The 16,583-nt window shown below is 57.9% G+C and overlaps 5 protein-coding genes across 5 annotated transcripts; 1 reads left to right on the top strand and 4 right to left on the bottom strand.

The window, feature by feature from the left end:
- Positions 1-1,522: 1,522 nt before the first annotated feature.
- On the bottom strand, positions 1,523-2,812 carry CHGG_03211 (uncharacterized protein; the record flags this gene model as incomplete). Its single annotated transcript, XM_001229726.1, has 1 exon — positions 1,523-2,812. One exon carries the CDS (start codon positions 2,810-2,812, stop codon positions 1,523-1,525), a length of 1,290 nt encoding a protein of 429 aa, XP_001229727.1.
- A 1,754-nt stretch (positions 2,813-4,566) lies between these two features.
- On the bottom strand, positions 4,567-5,515 carry CHGG_03210 (eukaryotic translation initiation factor 6; the record flags this gene model as incomplete). The annotated part of the gene is made up of 3 exons (XM_001229725.1): positions 4,567-5,113; positions 5,199-5,357; positions 5,481-5,515. 3 exons carry the CDS (start codon positions 5,513-5,515, stop codon positions 4,567-4,569), a joined length of 741 nt encoding a protein of 246 aa, XP_001229726.1.
- Positions 5,516-6,726: 1,211 nt separating this feature from the next.
- Positions 6,727-8,742, bottom strand: CHGG_03209 (uncharacterized protein; the record flags this gene model as incomplete). The annotated part of the gene is made up of 3 exons (XM_001229724.1): positions 6,727-7,618; positions 7,674-8,587; positions 8,740-8,742. 3 exons carry the CDS (start codon positions 8,740-8,742, stop codon positions 6,727-6,729), a joined length of 1,809 nt encoding a protein of 602 aa, XP_001229725.1.
- Positions 8,743-9,901: 1,159 nt separating this feature from the next.
- Positions 9,902-11,351, top strand: CHGG_03208 (uncharacterized protein; the record flags this gene model as incomplete). Its single annotated transcript, XM_001229723.1, has 2 exons — positions 9,902-10,028; positions 10,084-11,351. 2 exons carry the CDS (start codon positions 9,902-9,904, stop codon positions 11,349-11,351), a joined length of 1,395 nt encoding a protein of 464 aa, XP_001229724.1.
- Positions 11,352-12,594: 1,243 nt separating this feature from the next.
- On the bottom strand, positions 12,595-16,299 carry CHGG_03207 (uncharacterized protein; the record flags this gene model as incomplete). Its single annotated transcript, XM_001229722.1, has 4 exons — positions 12,595-13,080; positions 13,162-15,519; positions 15,619-15,714; positions 15,778-16,299. 4 exons carry the CDS (start codon positions 16,297-16,299, stop codon positions 12,595-12,597), a joined length of 3,462 nt encoding a protein of 1,153 aa, XP_001229723.1.
- Between the last annotated feature and the right edge of the window lie 284 nt (positions 16,300-16,583).

Genomic DNA, 16,583 nt, shown 5'->3' with positions numbered 1-16,583 from the left:
ATCACTCTTCTTCCAGCTTCTAGATAGATTGGTCACGGCTTGAGAGTAACCCGGTAGAGGCACCTAGGTTACTCCGGTGTGTTGGATCTTTATACAGTTAGGGTTGGCCCAGTGGGGTCTCTGTGCCGGGGTTTCCCGGTTTTTCAGCTACGTGGGATTCACCGGAGAACATTCGTCGATCTGACTTTCAGGTGCGAGGGTTTACTCAGGCCGCGGTCGTGGGATCGACGATCGGCTGGTTGGTCTTTTCCTAGTCCCCCCAGGTAACAGCGATGATCGTCTCGAACAGCTAAAGCTCCAAAACGGTGAATTCCATACCAACAACGCCCCGAAATGCTCAATAATATTCCATCTGACGGGCAAGAGGCACGAATCCGCAGATTTTTTACGAGTCTACACCCTCTTGCGGGGGGGGGGGGGGGTTGGTGAGGTAGCTTGGCTGCTCGTGGTGTGTGCGGTGCGGTGGGGGGTGGATATGGAGAATGGAGAGGGTTGAGGGTGAGCATATCCATGGATGGGTTTGGTGTGGAAGACGGCGGTTAAAGCGGCCGACAGATGGGTTATTGATGCCCCGAAAGAGGGCCCAAACTCGTAAAAAATCTGCGGATTCGTGCCTCATGCACGTCAGATGGAATATCATTGTACATTTCGAGGCGTTGTTGATCTGGAATGCAATGACTTTGGGGCGGTGTATGCCGGGCTAACACTTGAAGTTGCTGATTGCGAACGGCAGATTGGAAACATACGATAATTGCTGGAACTAGCTGGAGTGCCGGTGGGTGAACAGGATGCACAATATAGGAGGAGTTTGCGCAGCCGATTTCCAACGAGGACCACCACCTAGCTGGGTAGCTCAGCGGTTAGGCGGTGGCCCTCGGCCCACGGGCCATCTGGTTCGCCCCTCGTCACTACCGGACTTAAGGGAAGGCTAACGTTCGAATCACGATGCTAGCTCGGGGTTTTTCTGGGAGGTGCCGGGACGCTGGTAGAGTCCTCCACCTCAGAAGGAATTACGCAGTCGCCCGACGGGGCACCAACCGGCTGCAACTGGGCACACGAAGTTAACACCTTAGGGATTTCATAACCGGCTACCTCCCTTCGACCGCGAAGGGGGCTGGCCGGTGAGCTTTGACCTTTTCGACTAAAGATCTTGCTGTGATAACCGACTGGCCACATGCCAACCTACCTAAGGGAATGTAGTGACAATGGTTGGTAGACATCAAAAGCTAGAAATGTTTTAGTTAGTTCATGTTCCTTAATTAGAAACCGAGCAAGGTAACAACGTTGCCTACAGAGTTCAGCAGTAAGCAATATGCATTTCTGCTAAGAGGGCCCCATGTGCTCTTTTATATTATTCCAATGAGCACTGCCTAGTCTATATATCCTATGTGCCAATAGGTGTCCATTTATGCAAAACCGCCATCAACGCCAAAAACCTACTATGAATACGGCACCATGTGGATGGAGTACGAACACAATGGTTACCCAAACGCCGAGACCCAAAACAGACGAGTTGAGCAACCTATAGCCCAATCCCGTTGACCATATCCAATGCCCCTTCCACCGCAACTTCAAGCTCTCCAATTCTGGTCTTCAGATGCCTGTTCTCGTCCCTCAGCAAGCCAACCGTGTCCCACGCCACGCTCGCGTCCTGCCCCTTGCAATTCAAACATCCCGCATCCTCGCGCGAGATGCCCTTGAAAATCTTCTGGAACGCGCTCATCGGCCTCTGTTTGGGCGTGGCATTCACTGATCCACTCCTGGGGGTCTTCGCAACCTGCGGGGTCCCGGACGCATCCGCCACCCCCACGATGGATGCCGCGTCCGACATACTGCTGACGGTGTGCGCCTGTTGTAGCGGCGACTGTAGAGGTAGGGCCGGGCTCCGGGATCTCGAGAAGACGCTCTCGCTCCCCGCACTATCGTTCTCGTCGTCCGTGGTAGTATCCTCCTCGCCCGACAAACCATCAGCAACGCTCTTCCGGTGTCTACTTTCTCTCCTTTGCCTTCTCCTTTCCTCTTCAACCCCCAAATCTTCCGACACCACCGATGCGCCTTCTCCTACAGACGATGGAGCTCGCCTTGCTGTCCAGCCCAAAGCCGCCTCTGCCCGCGCTCTTGCTTTCCGCTCCCCCTCCAATTCCGCCTCAAGCGCCCCTATTGCCTGTTCTTGCTCCGCCGCCTTCCGTGCCATGCCTTCCAGTTGTATCCTGAGGTGCTCTGCGCGCGTAACGGCCTCCTCGACCTCGTCCCCCTGTGCAGAGCGTTCCGCTTGGAGGTCGCGTAACGTGGCGGCTTGCTCGCGATAGGCGGTTTGCATTTTATTGAGTAGACCGACGGCGTTGAGGTGTAGGTTTTTGAAGGCCGAGGGTGAGAAGGCGTCCCGTGCCGCCCCCGAGGGCGAAGACGGGGACGAAGGGAAGAGAGCGGCTTCGATGTTGAGGGTGCATATCTCGTCTTGCGGGTGGGCGGTAGCGACGCTGGGAAGGGGGCTGGTTGTGGGTGTGGTAGGGTTGAAGCGGGAGGAGAGGGCGGACATGAAGCGGGATGCGGCTGTGGTGGTGGCGGTCGTGCTTTTGGGGGTCGCTACGTTCGAACCGGCGGTACTTTGCCCGGTACGTGTTTGCTGGGGTTGGGTGGGTGTCATGTTTGGCGTTGTGGCGTCTTTCGATGTCCCGGGCCCGGGGCTATTGCGGGTCTCTGGGTCGTGGGATAGACCCAGTGCGTCCGCTGCCCCCGCGCTACCGCTCAACCAGCTGGCCAACCCTCCACCCCCTCCGCCTTTACTCCTCCCGTCGCCGGTGTAGGGCATCTGTTCCGAGGGCGATCTACTGTGTGTTTTCCTGGTGGGCGATGGCGTCCTGCTCTTGAAGGCCAAAGGAAGCAAGTTGGGAAAAGAATGTTGCCGGCGGTGGTTGGTTGGATTGAAGGGAGAGCCGAGGTCCTCGTGTCCGAACCCGCTGTGGTATTCTGACAGCGGTGGGAGTGATGGGCGTGGCGCGTTCAAACCATGCCGCGGCTGCGACTGCTGCTGGCTTAGCTGAAGTGGTGAACCGGGTGTGGGTGTGTGCCTCTCGAGTTGCTGCCGCGGGGAAACGTATCCATTATCCGGGGTCGCCACCCGTGATTGTAATGCGCGAGCGGGTGTAGAATGAGGCGACGGGCGATACTGCAAAGGCGGCGGGGAGGACAAGGCAGGGTTGGAGCTTAGCATGATGCGTTAATGTTTCGGGGGCGCCGTGGGTATCCCTGGACCGGCCACGACAATCTGATCTCGATTCGGTTTCGCCTCTACTGAAGTAGTTTGGTTTGGCGGGGCTGATTCGAGGGTTTCAAGCTGTTGTAACTGGGTGATTTGTCCGGTGACAGCTCGACATTCCAACACTCGCAATCGCAACGATGAGCTCCCAGATGGTCCTTGTTGTTCCGTAAGTCGAAATCCTCAAACGGGAGCGCCGCGTCAGTTACATCCGGGTGGGATTTGGAAGCCTAAATAAGCCCAATGTCGTCAAGAACCAAGCTCCAATGGAGTCCTGCCAGCGAGTTGATGAACGAAGTGAGAGTTGAAGGTCGGGGATAAGAACGTGACACGGCAACGGTGGGCGAATAGGAGCTCCTTCGTTCAGGTCAACACCACCCCAGGTCCCCGCAAACCCGCAGGTTGGGAGTTATGCGCAGCGCGGGCTGGCAATGGAACGCGATAGGGGATAGCTATCGATTCAAATATAGTTTATGCGCATCGACCACCATGCCAATGTTGGCATCAACCAGTCGAGGAGCCTAAAGAAAGAAAGAAAAAAGGAAAGAAAAGAAGCCGGTGAACAAACGTCGGGTGGGAACCGAGGACATTGCTCTCTTTACGAGAACGGCAGGCGCCTTCCAAGTTGGGGCAGTTTCCGGGGTTCTCAGTTGACATTTCCACGCGTCAGGCTCCACTTAACAAACCGCCGCTAATGTTGAAGGATTTGTCTCGAATCACTTTAGCTTTGCTTAAAGTCAGACCTGCATACTTCAAAGAAACAGGATATCCATTCGTGGTATTCGTATCTGGCGAGGTATGAAATGCTGCACCAATGCGGGACCTTTACGTGGTTAGAGATCTTGGAGAGAGCCTCGATTGGTCTGGTTTCAAGCGGGAGGAACTAGCAAACCACGGGCCAGCTCGCCGGTGATCTGTAACTAATTCACAGGGGTATAATGAGCCAAGGCATGTATTTGCAACCAGGAACAGGAACAGAACGTGTTTGATGTCGATCCGGCAATCATAGCGAGAATCGGATATAAGCAGCCAGTATTATCACCCTAACCCCGGTGCCACTACTCGCACCGGCAGTTGGGTAAGACAACCAAGGCGCCAGGATGGAAAGGACTGGGAGGGAAGTGATCTATTCGATCTACTAATAATACCCCCACAAAGGCAGTCAACGAGCCCGACATCGGTATTCGCTCGTTCGACCACCCAAAGCGCCCCTGAAATGGCGCGGATCCAACCTTGTCAAGCCCGCCTCGCGCAGACCTGAAAGGTTTGTAATTAACTAACCAAGACCGGTCCCACCGCCTCGCCGCTCAGTAAAACGACTCCACTATCGTGTCCTTAATGGTGGTATTGACGTTCCCGGGCGCGGCGCCCTCGCCGAGATGGAAGACGCTCTCGATGACGCTGAGCTCGGTCGCGGTGGTGTCGAGCCCGGTGACCGACATCCAATCGTTGACCACCATGCCGCCGCCAATGACGTTGCTCCCGCGGTTCACGCTGCCCGCGACGAGCGGCACCTGCAGCAGGCTGCTGAGCTCGTCCTGGTCCTGGATGCTGGTCTTGGGATGCACGAGCCCGCCCCGGTTGCTGAGCGCCATGTACGAGCCCACCAGCACGTGGTCCGCTACCGTCTGCCGGAACACCTCCACCCCCAACACGTCGGCGATGATTTCCTCCGTCTCGCGCTCCAGGTCTGGGTGTACCAGCGCCGTGTGGTCGTTGGTCACGATCACGTTGCCCAGCGCCGACAGCCTCTCCTCGATGCGCTGGATTTTGATTTCGTCCGGCAAACTATTGCGTAGATGCTGCAGCTCCTGGTCGGTTGTGGTGGTGGGGACGAGCAGGCCTTTCCGGTTACTAGAGCATGGGGAGTACCGTCAGCATCTTGTTGATAGCGATGGGACCATTCTCTCGTTTCAGGGGAACTCCAGACAAAACATACCCAGCTGTTAACCGCCCAACGATGCGCATGCCCGCAATTGTTGTCCTGCAGATGGGGATCACGTCCTGTAGCTCGGCCTCGAACACGCTGTAGAAGTTCTCGCTCCCGCCGACCGCCACGAGGGCAAATGAGTTTGTTAATGTCGCAAAGACGCCAACCCTACATTGTGGTCAGCCATGATTTCGAGATCAAGCGAGAGAGGGTGGTCGCGTGTGTGCCGTCGCACAATCGCATATCATCGCGGGGTCGTCGGAACGCGGGGCAAAACTGGGTGTGGCTTACTCGTTGGAATTCTCGAATTGTGCTCGGACAGCCATGATTGCAATTATCTGGTGGTCGCTGTTTATGTGTCTGGTGTGGGGAGGTAAGGTGAAACGGTCTTGTGTTCTTTTTTTTCTCGCTGGGTTGACCTTGAGGTCTGTCGCCTTTGGTGTTTGCTGTTTTGCTTGCTAATGCGAAGGTGTGGAGGCGAGAGAAAACGGCAGATATATATGATACTGGGCAGAAATCTAAGTGGGGCCATGAGCCCGCATCTTCAAGGCCCTGCGTCCTGCGGCCCAATGCGAAGCCCGTGACTCCCCATAATGATTAATATGACCCCGGTAGGAAGCTGAGTTGTATGCATAGAGGACGTATAAGCCTTACTTTGTCAAAGTGTTTGTGAATTACGCTGGGGTGGACCTACTTCCGTACCTGGAAGCTGGCGCTGAATGTTACGTAGAATATTTACAGCCATAAGCTTGACAGGCACGCATATTACAGTATATTACAGTTCTTGGGCATTTATCTTCACCCTCCCCATCACCTACCCTCATTCATCTCCCACCGTACACGCCCCAGAAACACACATTCCCATCCCCAAAGCCGAGGTATCTTTCAAACATCCGTTTGCCTCTTCACCACAGTCGATCCAATTCTCGCCCCTGCCGGATGAGTCAAGCACCACGCTCGCCAAGACATTCAGGACTGGGAAGCAGCATTGCCTCCTGCAGTGACTCAGCAGCGACCTCACAACAAACCGTGCAATTCACTATGAATCATCCGGGGACCGCCTCATTGGCCCCGAGCTTCGCCAATAACAAACACATGGAGCATGCACCTCTCCACTGAACCACCAAGTTCCTCGAAAGAGTATTCGTACAAGACAAACCAGACGTGCTTCGTAGTTGTATACCATGCCCATCCCATTGATCAACGCTACCAATCCCAAAATGGACCAAAAACAAAAACTCAGCAGACAGATCAGGCGTGCCCGCATCTCAAAAAACTCGTAACTATGCCGTACCAATGATCCATGCTTCCGTGGCCAAACCAAGAGAGATCCCACATCATAAACCCATGCTAGGGTACCTAGCTCCCTAGATACAATATTATCCTCCATGCCATGCCATGCCAAACCATCATTCCCCATCCGAAACGCCAGCCCAGTCCAGCCCTTGCCTCTAAACAGGGCAATGCCAAAGTATTCCCCATCCGAATCCGATAAAACCATTCCCAATCCCAACCCCCGTAGGTACCCATGCATCATCTAAGCCAGCTCAACCGCCGGACAATACCTCGGCCCGGCGAACCCCTTAGCCACCACCGCCTGGATATCGATATTCTTCTGCGGGTCCTGGTGGGTGCTCCACATCTTGAGCAGGATGAAGCGGGCGCTCACGGGGGGGTCGAAGCGCACGGTGCACTTGTTCTTGTCCTTCTCGATGAAGAAGTGCGCCAGCGGCGCCATCAGCTCGCCGCCGACCGCCCGCACGGCCTCTTGCGTCGCGATCTGCGACGCCTCCTGTGCCTCTTCGAGCGTCATGCCGTTCCCACCAGCATCAGTGTTAGCGCTGGCGCTGGCGCTTCCGCTGCCGCTTCGGTTGTTGCTCGTTTGGTTGCTGTTGGAAGACGCACCGCCGTGGAAGCGGGAGGCGCGGTACCGCCGCCGAAGGACGGCGGCGGCATTGCTGCTGTGGTCGATTTCGTCCTCGTCAACGGGGGGCCAAGACGTGAGCCGGTTGTTGGGAAAGATTTGGATGCTTTCCTCGTCGTCGCTGTCGCTTTCAAAGGGCAAGGTGCGCGCCGGCTGGCGAGTTGCCTGGCGATAGGCAGGCAGGTTTGAAGAGTGATCCTCGCCGTCGCTTTCGTCGTCGCTACATACGGTGGTAACGTTAAAAGGGGCCGGAGACGCGGTGAACTCTGGCGGAATCTGTGCTGTCCTGCCGTCGCCGCCGCCGTCTTCGTCGTCGTCATCCGCGCCATAGCTGTACGCCCGCAACGACCGACGCTGTATCCGGGGAAGGCCGTCCTCCTCGTGGCGGAAGTAGACGGTCCCACGTCGGTGACTGCGGGCAGGGAGATACTGGATTTGATATTGTGCGGTACGGTTGAGCAGGTCGTCCAACTCCATTGACACAAATACCATGCCTTCTCGGATACTAAGGAGCAAGGATGAGCATGGCACATTCCCGCGGAGTGGGTAGTGAAACGTACGGGCATGAGAACTTCGACCCGGGGGCTTTGATGACAAGTTCCTGTAAGCTGAACACAGTCCCGCCCTGATGCTTCAAGACAATGTTGCAGCGATTGCTCTTGGTGCAGTAGACAGATGAGTCGTTTTTGAGGATGTTTTCGGGTGGGTACGAGTGCTCGTCCGAGTAAAGCCCCCCGTCACAGCTCACGATTTCCATGCTGAGCTGACCGGGCTCAATCTGGCCGTATCTGCCATAACGGAAGCCCTTGTAAGTCGGGGTGGACCTCTCCGTATCCAGCTTTCGGCGTTTGATGCGGCGATTCGCATCGGCCATATCCACGTCGTTCGGTGTGTCCGAAACGGCGGCGGATGAACGCGGCATGACAGGATTATTGGCGAAGTCCACCAACGCTCGTAGTGCGTCAGTGTCGTGGATGTTTCGGTTCAGGTCATCAAGGGTGGTGCCCAGGTGCGAGCGAACCCTATCTAAGTACCGGCCAGCGGGGCGGTAGCGGCTGGAGCGGGACCCCGATCCGGTAAACGTGGTAGGAGAGGCCCGCGCTCTCGGATCGAGAAACCGGAGCGGCGGGAGCGAAGGGGAAGCGGGCGAGGCGGCAGCTGGGGGAGGCGGGGCGTTTGAGGGTTGCGGATCTCGGTTGAATCTCGGTCGCAAGTCTCCGTCTGGGCTGGAGGCCATTCTAACGACGGCCGAGTCCGTACTTTGGGTATTGGTAGACAAGTGCTGATTGAAGCTGGAGAAGTCGGGGTGGAATTGGCGGATTACCGAGTACCACCTCTCGGAGGCGCTGTCCGTCGATCGGTCATCGGAGGAGGAAGAGGAGCCGGTGGGGTTGACGAGAAAGCGACGGATGGTACCGTCGGCGCCCCTAAATGTACCGGGTTCCAACGGAGGAAGCAGAGGACGGTCGCCGGACTGAGTTATGTGTTAAAATTGTGGACGGAGGGAAATGCGGCCAATTTCCGAAGCAGCAGGCAACCTGAGGATGCGGCAAATGGCAGCAAATACAGGTGACACGAGGCCACGCTATCAGGCGAACCGTACAGATTTCTTGAGGGACGACTAACCATGGGACAACAAAGCCGCAGCCTGAAAAAGAGGTTCGAGAGGTAAAAAGTGAGAAAACGGAAATTGACGTCGACTCGCAGTAAGTTGAAATTGGTCGATCCACCACAGCATGTATGAAGTAGTTGAAGAACAAACCGGTCGGTTATCGGAGTGCGCAGCTCAAGGTGGAGATTTGAGGCCCTCAGTCGAATGGTACGACGTACCGAGTAACATGCAAGACGGGAAAGTTGTGGAGGGGAACCAGTCAGGGTCCGTGGCGGCACTGTGGCACGGAATGTTAACCAATCAGGAATGGCTACAAATTACAGTCCCGGGCTCGGGGCTTCATTCTCGATGCCTTCATCGCGAGATCTTCAAACAAAAAGGGAAGCGACATTCAAGGTAACTCTTTTAATATTGAAATCTACTCCGTACATCAAACGCAATAAAATAAAAGCAAAATGAGAAATAAGGATATAACCTGCAGGGAACATGTCAAATGGTGAGCGAACACCCGGCTTTCCGAGTCAGCTGTGGGGCTGTTTAAAGCTAACTAGTGGATCAAACGAACTGCTAGTTAGCAAATACTCGCATCCTGGCTGCTGCCGTCGCCTAAACTGTGTACCTCTTAACGCAGCCTCGCCAAGCTGCAATAGGTGCGACGGGCTGCAACGACACACAACCAAATGCAGGAACGAGTGACTGCTGCGTTTTTCAGCCTTTTGTTCATTAAACGTTCAGTTCCGAGTACATGCCCCAATCCACGGCGGAGTTTGCATCTTGAGCTCACCTAAGGTACCGGGCGAGATTCTAGGCTCAGGTTTCACGCTGAGGTCCCAGGCTCGTCACTACGAATACCCACCTGGGCAGGCCGATTTCACGAGTTACAAGTCGACGGTGTTTAAGACCGGACAACTCACTGGTTTGCATCGGGCAACCAACGGTTTCAACTTGCTCCAGCTCCGTTTGCGCTTCCGCTTGAAAGCAAACGGATCTCGACATTTCTTTTCAGCAAGAAGGGTCAAAAGTCTCCGTGTTTGCGGGGAGCAACTGAAGTTCCAATTCAGCTGAACTTAACCCTCCACCCTCAACCAAACGACCTCTTAATCAACCCAACAATTGAACCTCGATTTCCCACTTCAAAGACGATCATAATTCCCAAAAGAAATTCAAGTCTTCTCGATGGATCATCAACAAGCCCAGGCCCCAGAGCCAGCCGTCATCTTTGGCAATCAAACGGCCGCGACACCAACCATGCCAACCGATAACAACGGGTCGGTGCCGGCGCCAGGGAACGCCATCAGCGCCGGTAAGCGGTCCACAATATCCAGTTTGCCATATCACATCCTCTAACCACCCGTCAGATGAGATTGCCCTCTATGATCGCCAAATCCGCCTCTGGGGGATGAAGGCCCAGGAGAAGATCCGCAACGCCAACATCCTCCTCATCACCATGAAAGCGCTGGCCAACGAGATCGCAAAGAACCTCGTCCTCGCCGGCATCGGTTCGCTGACCATCCTCGACCCGGACCCCGTCACCCCCTCCGATCTAGGCGCGCAATTCCTCCTCTCGGAGGAGACCACCCCTCTCGGCACCAACCGCGCAGCCGCCGCCGCCGCCGCCCTCCAGCGCCTCAACCCCCGCGTGCGCATCCACATCGACACGGTCGACGTGCGGTTCAAGCCCCCTTCCTTCTTCGCTCCCTTCGACATCATCATCGCCACAGACCTCGACTCCCCCACCCTCAACATCATCAACACCGCCACCCGCCTCCACTCCCGACCTTTCTACGCCGCCAACTCGCACGGCCTCTACGGCTTCCTCTTCGCCGACCTCATCGAGCACACCTTCGTCATCTCGCGCGCCAAATCCAACCTCCCCACGCCCCTCGGCCCGGAATCCCGAACCCGCTCCGTCCTCGCCGTGGCCCCCAAACCCGGCGCCGAAGCCACCACCGAGCTCGTCACCAAGCGCGAGCTCTACTCGACCTGGTACCTCGCCTCGGGCGCCTCCCAGCTCCCCGCCGACATCCTGCGCTCGCCGCGCCGCCGCCGCGCCGTCACCCCGCTGCTGTCCTGCTTCCGCGCCGCCTGGGAGTTCGCCGCCAACCACGCCGGCGCCGCGCCCCAGACCGCCGACCGCTCCCACCTCGCCGAGTTTACTCGCCTCTGCAGCGACCAGCATAAGGCGCTGGGCTTGCCGTCCGAGACGCTGCGGAGTGATGTGCTGCGTGCGTTTTTGCAGAATGTCGCGCCGTCGTCTGCGTCTGCGTCTGTAGGGAATGGGAATGGGGGTGTGAATGGCGGGGGGGATGGTAGTGGGAATGGTGGTGGTGGTGGTCGTGGTGGTGCGAGCGAGGTCGCGCCCGTGGCGGCCGTGCTGGGCGGGCAGCTGGCGCAGGATGTCATCAATGTGCTGGGGTGCACGCAGCAGCCGATTCAGAACTTTGTCGTGTTTGATGGCGAGGTCATGGAGGCCGGCGTGTATGCCTTGCATCCCGAGGGCGAGCTGGGGAGGGGGTTGCTGGTGAGTGCGGGGCCGGTGGTGGGGTTGGAGGAGGGTGTTGGTGGTGTTGATGCTCATGGGTCTGTTCTTGGGGCTGGGGAGGGGGGTGCGTTGATGGTGGGTTGAGGGATGTGGTATGAGGGATGTGGTATGAGGGATGAGGGATGAGGGATGGGGGATGGGGGATGGCAGGGTGTGGTTGTTGTTGGGCTACCTAGATAGAGCAGATGGGTTGGTGTTGGGTTGTGGGGAGTCACGTAATCAAAAGGATACGAGCAATCCACGTTTTCTTTCTTTCTCTAACTCTTTCTCGCGCGTTGTTGTCGTGCGGGAGTATTTAGGGGCCGTGGGGCCGTGGCTGACTCGTTATCCCGGAGGGTTGGTACTCGGATATGTTGAGGTGAGACAAGAGAACGATGGCTTTGTCATGGGCGAGGAGATGGATGGGTTTGCGAATGGATAGCGCTGCGCTCTGGGGGCAGGCCCCGGGTGGTTTCGCTTCGCTTTAGACGGTGGGATTACAACGCAGATCATAGTTCTTAACACGAATGAATGTGTTCCGCGTGTTTGAGCTTTGAAATTGTGACCTAATATACTTGGAGAGGATCCAATTCAAGGCAGGTTGGATGGGATTTCCTGGTGGGATATGTGAAGCTGAGTGGGCCGATGAAAGGGTAGAAGATGGTTGCATACCCCCCTCAGTGATGATTTATCATCTCCAAGCATTTAGGTAGCACGACACCGACGTGTAGAATTGCCGGGTTCAACTCGCCGTTCATTTTACTGTTCAAGGGACCCTCTTCATCATCACCATCACAAACGGAACATGAGTAAAGTAAGTAGAGCAGCTCTGATTCCTAAGTACCTAGATACGGCAGTCCAACAGCTACCCAGTAACGAAACGCAACGCAAAACCGCCTCAAGGACATTCGTTTTCTCACCCCTGGGCTTCGCAACCATGCTCTTTTGGTATCATCCGCCAACACAAATGCCAAAGTTGATGCTATGTCCGAGTAAAACCTCGCCAGCCAGCTATGCAACACCCCCAAAAATGCAACTCATGGTTTTTCCAGCCCTGACCCAAACCAGAGACACCTTGCGTCATATGTTGATCCATCCATACGCCCGTATCCTACCCGAGTTTCTCGCTCTCGCTCTTTTTCTATCATGATGAATGCATGATTCAAAAACTCCGTATCGCTCCGTTGCTTGGAACTCCTGCCTGGAACTCCTCTACTTGGAATGTTTTTTTTCTTTTAAGTCTGTGACAACCTCAACCCGATTGGATGGCTCGGCCAACCCGTTTTCCCCCATCTCTTTCCATCCACCAGTATTAGTTAGTATTTAAGCCCTCCGAGGTAGAAAGATCCTACGGGCTTGGGTTCGTATTGGTGCCAGTGTTCTGCGCACCCCCACGGCTCCGCAGATTGTAAGGGCTCCTTGCCCGCGGAGCGCGAGTAGCGGCCCGCGTTCTCGGCTTTTTGACGTCGCTCTTCGGCGTAGGCTGGTTATGTGTGACGGCAGGATTCGTGTTTGCCGCAGAAACAGGAGGGAAGTGACCCATGGGCGGTGTAGGTACCGTTGCTGACGCCGATGTGGGTGTAGGAAGTCTCGCGTGGTTCTCCACGCGCGGCGCGATTGGCACAAAACGCGAGGGAGGTAAAGAGGAGGGAGCTTGAGACGCAGCAGTAAACCCGTGGCCATGGCCCGAAATGGGAGCAAAGCTGGGGCCGGCGGTTTTGACCCTCTTCCCCGGCGGTCCCTCGTTGGGATCCTCCCTTGTGCGCTTCCTGTCGCCGCTCTTCTTGTTCGCAGGGCTGCCTCCGCTACTGGCGCCACCTCCGCCACCCGCCCTCTAAGCGGATGGTTCATCGGAGTTGGCGCTGCTGCCGGCATGTGCATCGCCCCTGGAAGGAGACGAGGCCGGCCTTCCGACCTTTCTGATATTGTTGTGGGTCCAGCCCCTGATCTGGGTGGGACCATGCCTGGGCGGGGCCTCGACGGCACTGTAGTCTTTGATGGCCTCGCGGTAGTCGAACTGGACGGTTCGTAGTTCTTGACCATTGCCCGAGTACGATAGGCGATGGGGTGGAGTCGGTGCCGGCTCGAGCTTGCGGTATTTAGAAGCGGCCGCCGAGTTCGCAGCCGAGGAGCTTCCCGGGCGGGACCGAGGCGCTGAGGACCCAGCTGGTGCAAGGGGTTGCTGTCCTCCTTGATAGTGGATGGGCGCCTGGCTACCGAGAGCGGACCCCGGCGCGGGGCCGAGCGGAGGGTTAGCCGGTTGGTGGTAAGGTGGAGGCGTGCTCATTCGCCGAATGGGTGCTGGTCCCATAGGCGGGCAGGCGTGAGACGGCGGCTGGTGCGGGTTTCCCAGCTGCATCTGCGGCATCATGGACTGCATCGGCTGTGGCTGCCCCTGAACGGAGTAGGAGTTGTGAAATGGGCGGTTGGCTGCGGGTGGGAAGTATGCACCGCTGTTCGAAGGCACCATGTTGTGATGCAAGGCCGGGTTGCCCTGTGGCTCTTGAAACGCCGGGGTCTCATTCAGAAGACTTCGCATCGGCCGCAGCGCCGGAAGGGCCTTGGCAGCGCCGGTGCTGGAAAAGGGGGTTCGTCCGGCCGACGATTGTGGTCCTTGGTTGGTCATGGGGCCGTGTGCCGGAGCGAGGGGGACGCCGCCGTATTCCTGAACCGACGACATGTGCAGGGGAGGGGACGCCGGTTGGGGGTTGAGGGCGGTCCGGAGAAAGTCGTTGGTCCTGACGGGCTCCATGGGTGCCGACGGCCCATCCTGCCGGGCAAAGTGGGCAGGGTCGGGTGGCGGATATTCGGCCGACCGGGCGTACTCTGCCTGCTGATGGTCGTATTCGCCCAGGGCCATCATCGTCTCGAGCGGTGGTTGGCCGTGATGCGGCTGCTCGGTTGCGGCGGGCTGCATCGCGGGAGGCTCCGGTTGCAGGGCAAGATCGGCAAGGTAGGAGAGCCCGCTGGTGTCGGCGGCCATGGGCGGAGCAGGAAGGGGGGTCTCTTGCGCCGTGGGAGGGGAGGGCTGCCGGGTGGAGGGGCTCTCGGTAAAGACGTCCCGGATGGCGTCGTAGGGTCGGGGCTGCTGGGCTCGCTTCGCCGCGGCCATGCGGGCGGCCTCCTCTACTGCCTCGAGGGCGGCAGCGGCACCGAGAGCATCGGTGGCGAACTGGTCGAAGAGCAGCGTGTCCTCGACGGCAGGCTCGGGGGTGGGCGACGATGGCTCCGGCTGGGCGACTTGGACGACTTGGGCGGGGTCGAGGCCCCGAGCGACCAATACCTCGATCCGGTTCTTCTCCACAAGCTCGGCGTCTGGTGCGACGTCTTCTTGCGAGATGTCCTCCTGCTCGCAGGCAGTGCGCACCAGTCGTACAATCCTCATTCGGCGCTCGGCCACCTCCGTCTCGGCGTCCATCCTGGCGGCCTCGATGGTCCGCGAGGCGTGGATGGGGTCACCGCTGGGCGGCACGAAGACGACAGACTTCCAGCCGTTGGCGGTGGGCTTGGGGGCCTCCCACTCGTTGACTGAGTCGGGAAGGGTGATGCCGAGGGTGGGGTGAAGCTTGTGTTTCTTCACCAGGTCGTCGTCCAGCTCCCCGGCGGCCAGGGTGGAATCCCAGATGCCGGCCCGGCGGTCGATGAACATGCAGTTCGAGCCGGGGCGGCCCAGGTACTTCCCGCGGCGCTGCTTCGTGGCGCCCTTCTGGACGCAGTTGGTCGAGTCCCGGAAACCGATGTCAAGGTCGTCCCACTCGAACAAGTTGGGCACCATGATGCGGTTGTTCGGGATGTCCATGCGAGTGGGTCGTCTCGAGATGAGACGAACACCAAACTCGTCTGGGTCCGTCGCGCCGCGGGGAATTGGGAGTTCCGGCCCGTCGTCCGGGGTTGCCACGCCGCTGACGACGCGCTGGTTGACCGGTTCGGGGGCCGCTTCCTCTGCCGGTTCGGGGACGGGGGTCGGGGTGGGGGCGCCGGAGCCCGAGTCCGAGGTCGTCGCGCCGCTCTCTTCGATGGCGTCGGCGGCGCCGAGGAGGCCAGCCGGATGCCTGGGCATCTGGGGCGCCGTCTCGTCCCCCTTGGCGACGGCGGCCACCTTCGCCGCAGGCAAGCCCTCCGGCTGGCCATCTGCCTTCCGCTTCGGCTCCAGGGGGAGCGTCTGCGGCTTGACCATCAGCTGGGAGATGGTCTTGCCGGAATGCGGCACCTCGACGCCGCCTTCGGTCTCGCGAAAGACGCCCTGGCAGTCGGCGTCTTCCTGGGTAATCTCCTTGAAGAGATACCTTTTGTCGTCGTCGGCAGGCAGCTTAAGAGAGGCCGGGTTAGCTAACGATGCACGGGAAAATTGCCTGGTAAGAAAGAGACTCACATCAGCGGGCAGACCGTTCTCGTAGAGAGTCTCGAGGATGTCTAGCTGGCGAAGGAGCTGGCCATATCTGTCCTCGCAGAGCTCGGCGACCTTGGTCTATGAAAGTTTCGATACGTCAGCAGAGAGCACGGCGGCGGTTAAGAGAATGGTGCGACTTACGGTATACTCCTCCATGACCTTTTGATGCTGGGCCTGCCAGACATGCTCTGCCATGGCGAGGCCGTGCTCGAGGCGGTCATTGCACTGTTGAATGGTCTCGTCGTGGCGGTCCCGCAGGAACTTCTTGGTGGCTCCGTATTGAGGCACTTGCTTGTAGAGAGCGGGGTCTTCGAGCAGCTCGTTGATGGAGCGGTCAGCGACCTCTTGGGCTGCCGGCTTAACCAACTTGCTAATGGCAAGGAAGGCCTGCTTCAGTTCTTGGGTGCGTTCATGGGCGGCCTGGACCCGGGGATTTTCGTATACTTTTTGGCGACGTCCCCGACCGGAAGGTGCTTTTTGTTGGGCGGGTTTTGTGACTTTGGTGTTCCTGGGGCGGGTCCATCGACCGCGGCCTCTGCCTTTGTTGCTGGGGACGGCGGTGGCTCTTGACGCGGTGGCATTCTGGGTGATGGCCACTTCTTCTGGGATGGCGCCGTCCATATCTGGTTCGTTGGCAGCCGCTTGGAGGCTGCACTGGCTCATTATGTGATTTGACGGTGGGTTGATGTGGGATTTGAGGTTGATTGGGAGTGAGGGAAGTGATGGAAAACCCGAGAGCGGCCGGGTACTGGAGGTGTTGTTTATGAAGGTGTAAGTGGGAGCACGCGCGGATTCTACCTGCAGGTGACTATCCGAGTGTTCCATGCCCATGTGCCGATGGAGTGACGAGGAGGGAACGATCTCTCCACTGGTCTGATTGAGATGCGGGTGACCTGTCAAGGCGACCTCCCACAGGCTGCTGGGTGCTGGCTGCAGGCTGCAGAAAT

Source organism: Chaetomium globosum, genomic scaffold (assembly GCF_000143365.1).
Source record: "Chaetomium globosum CBS 148.51 scaffold_2 genomic scaffold, whole genome shotgun sequence".
Classification (NCBI taxonomy): Eukaryota; Fungi; Ascomycota; class Sordariomycetes; order Sordariales; family Chaetomiaceae; genus Chaetomium; species Chaetomium globosum.
This window is presented reverse-complemented; position numbering and strand designations above follow the sequence as displayed.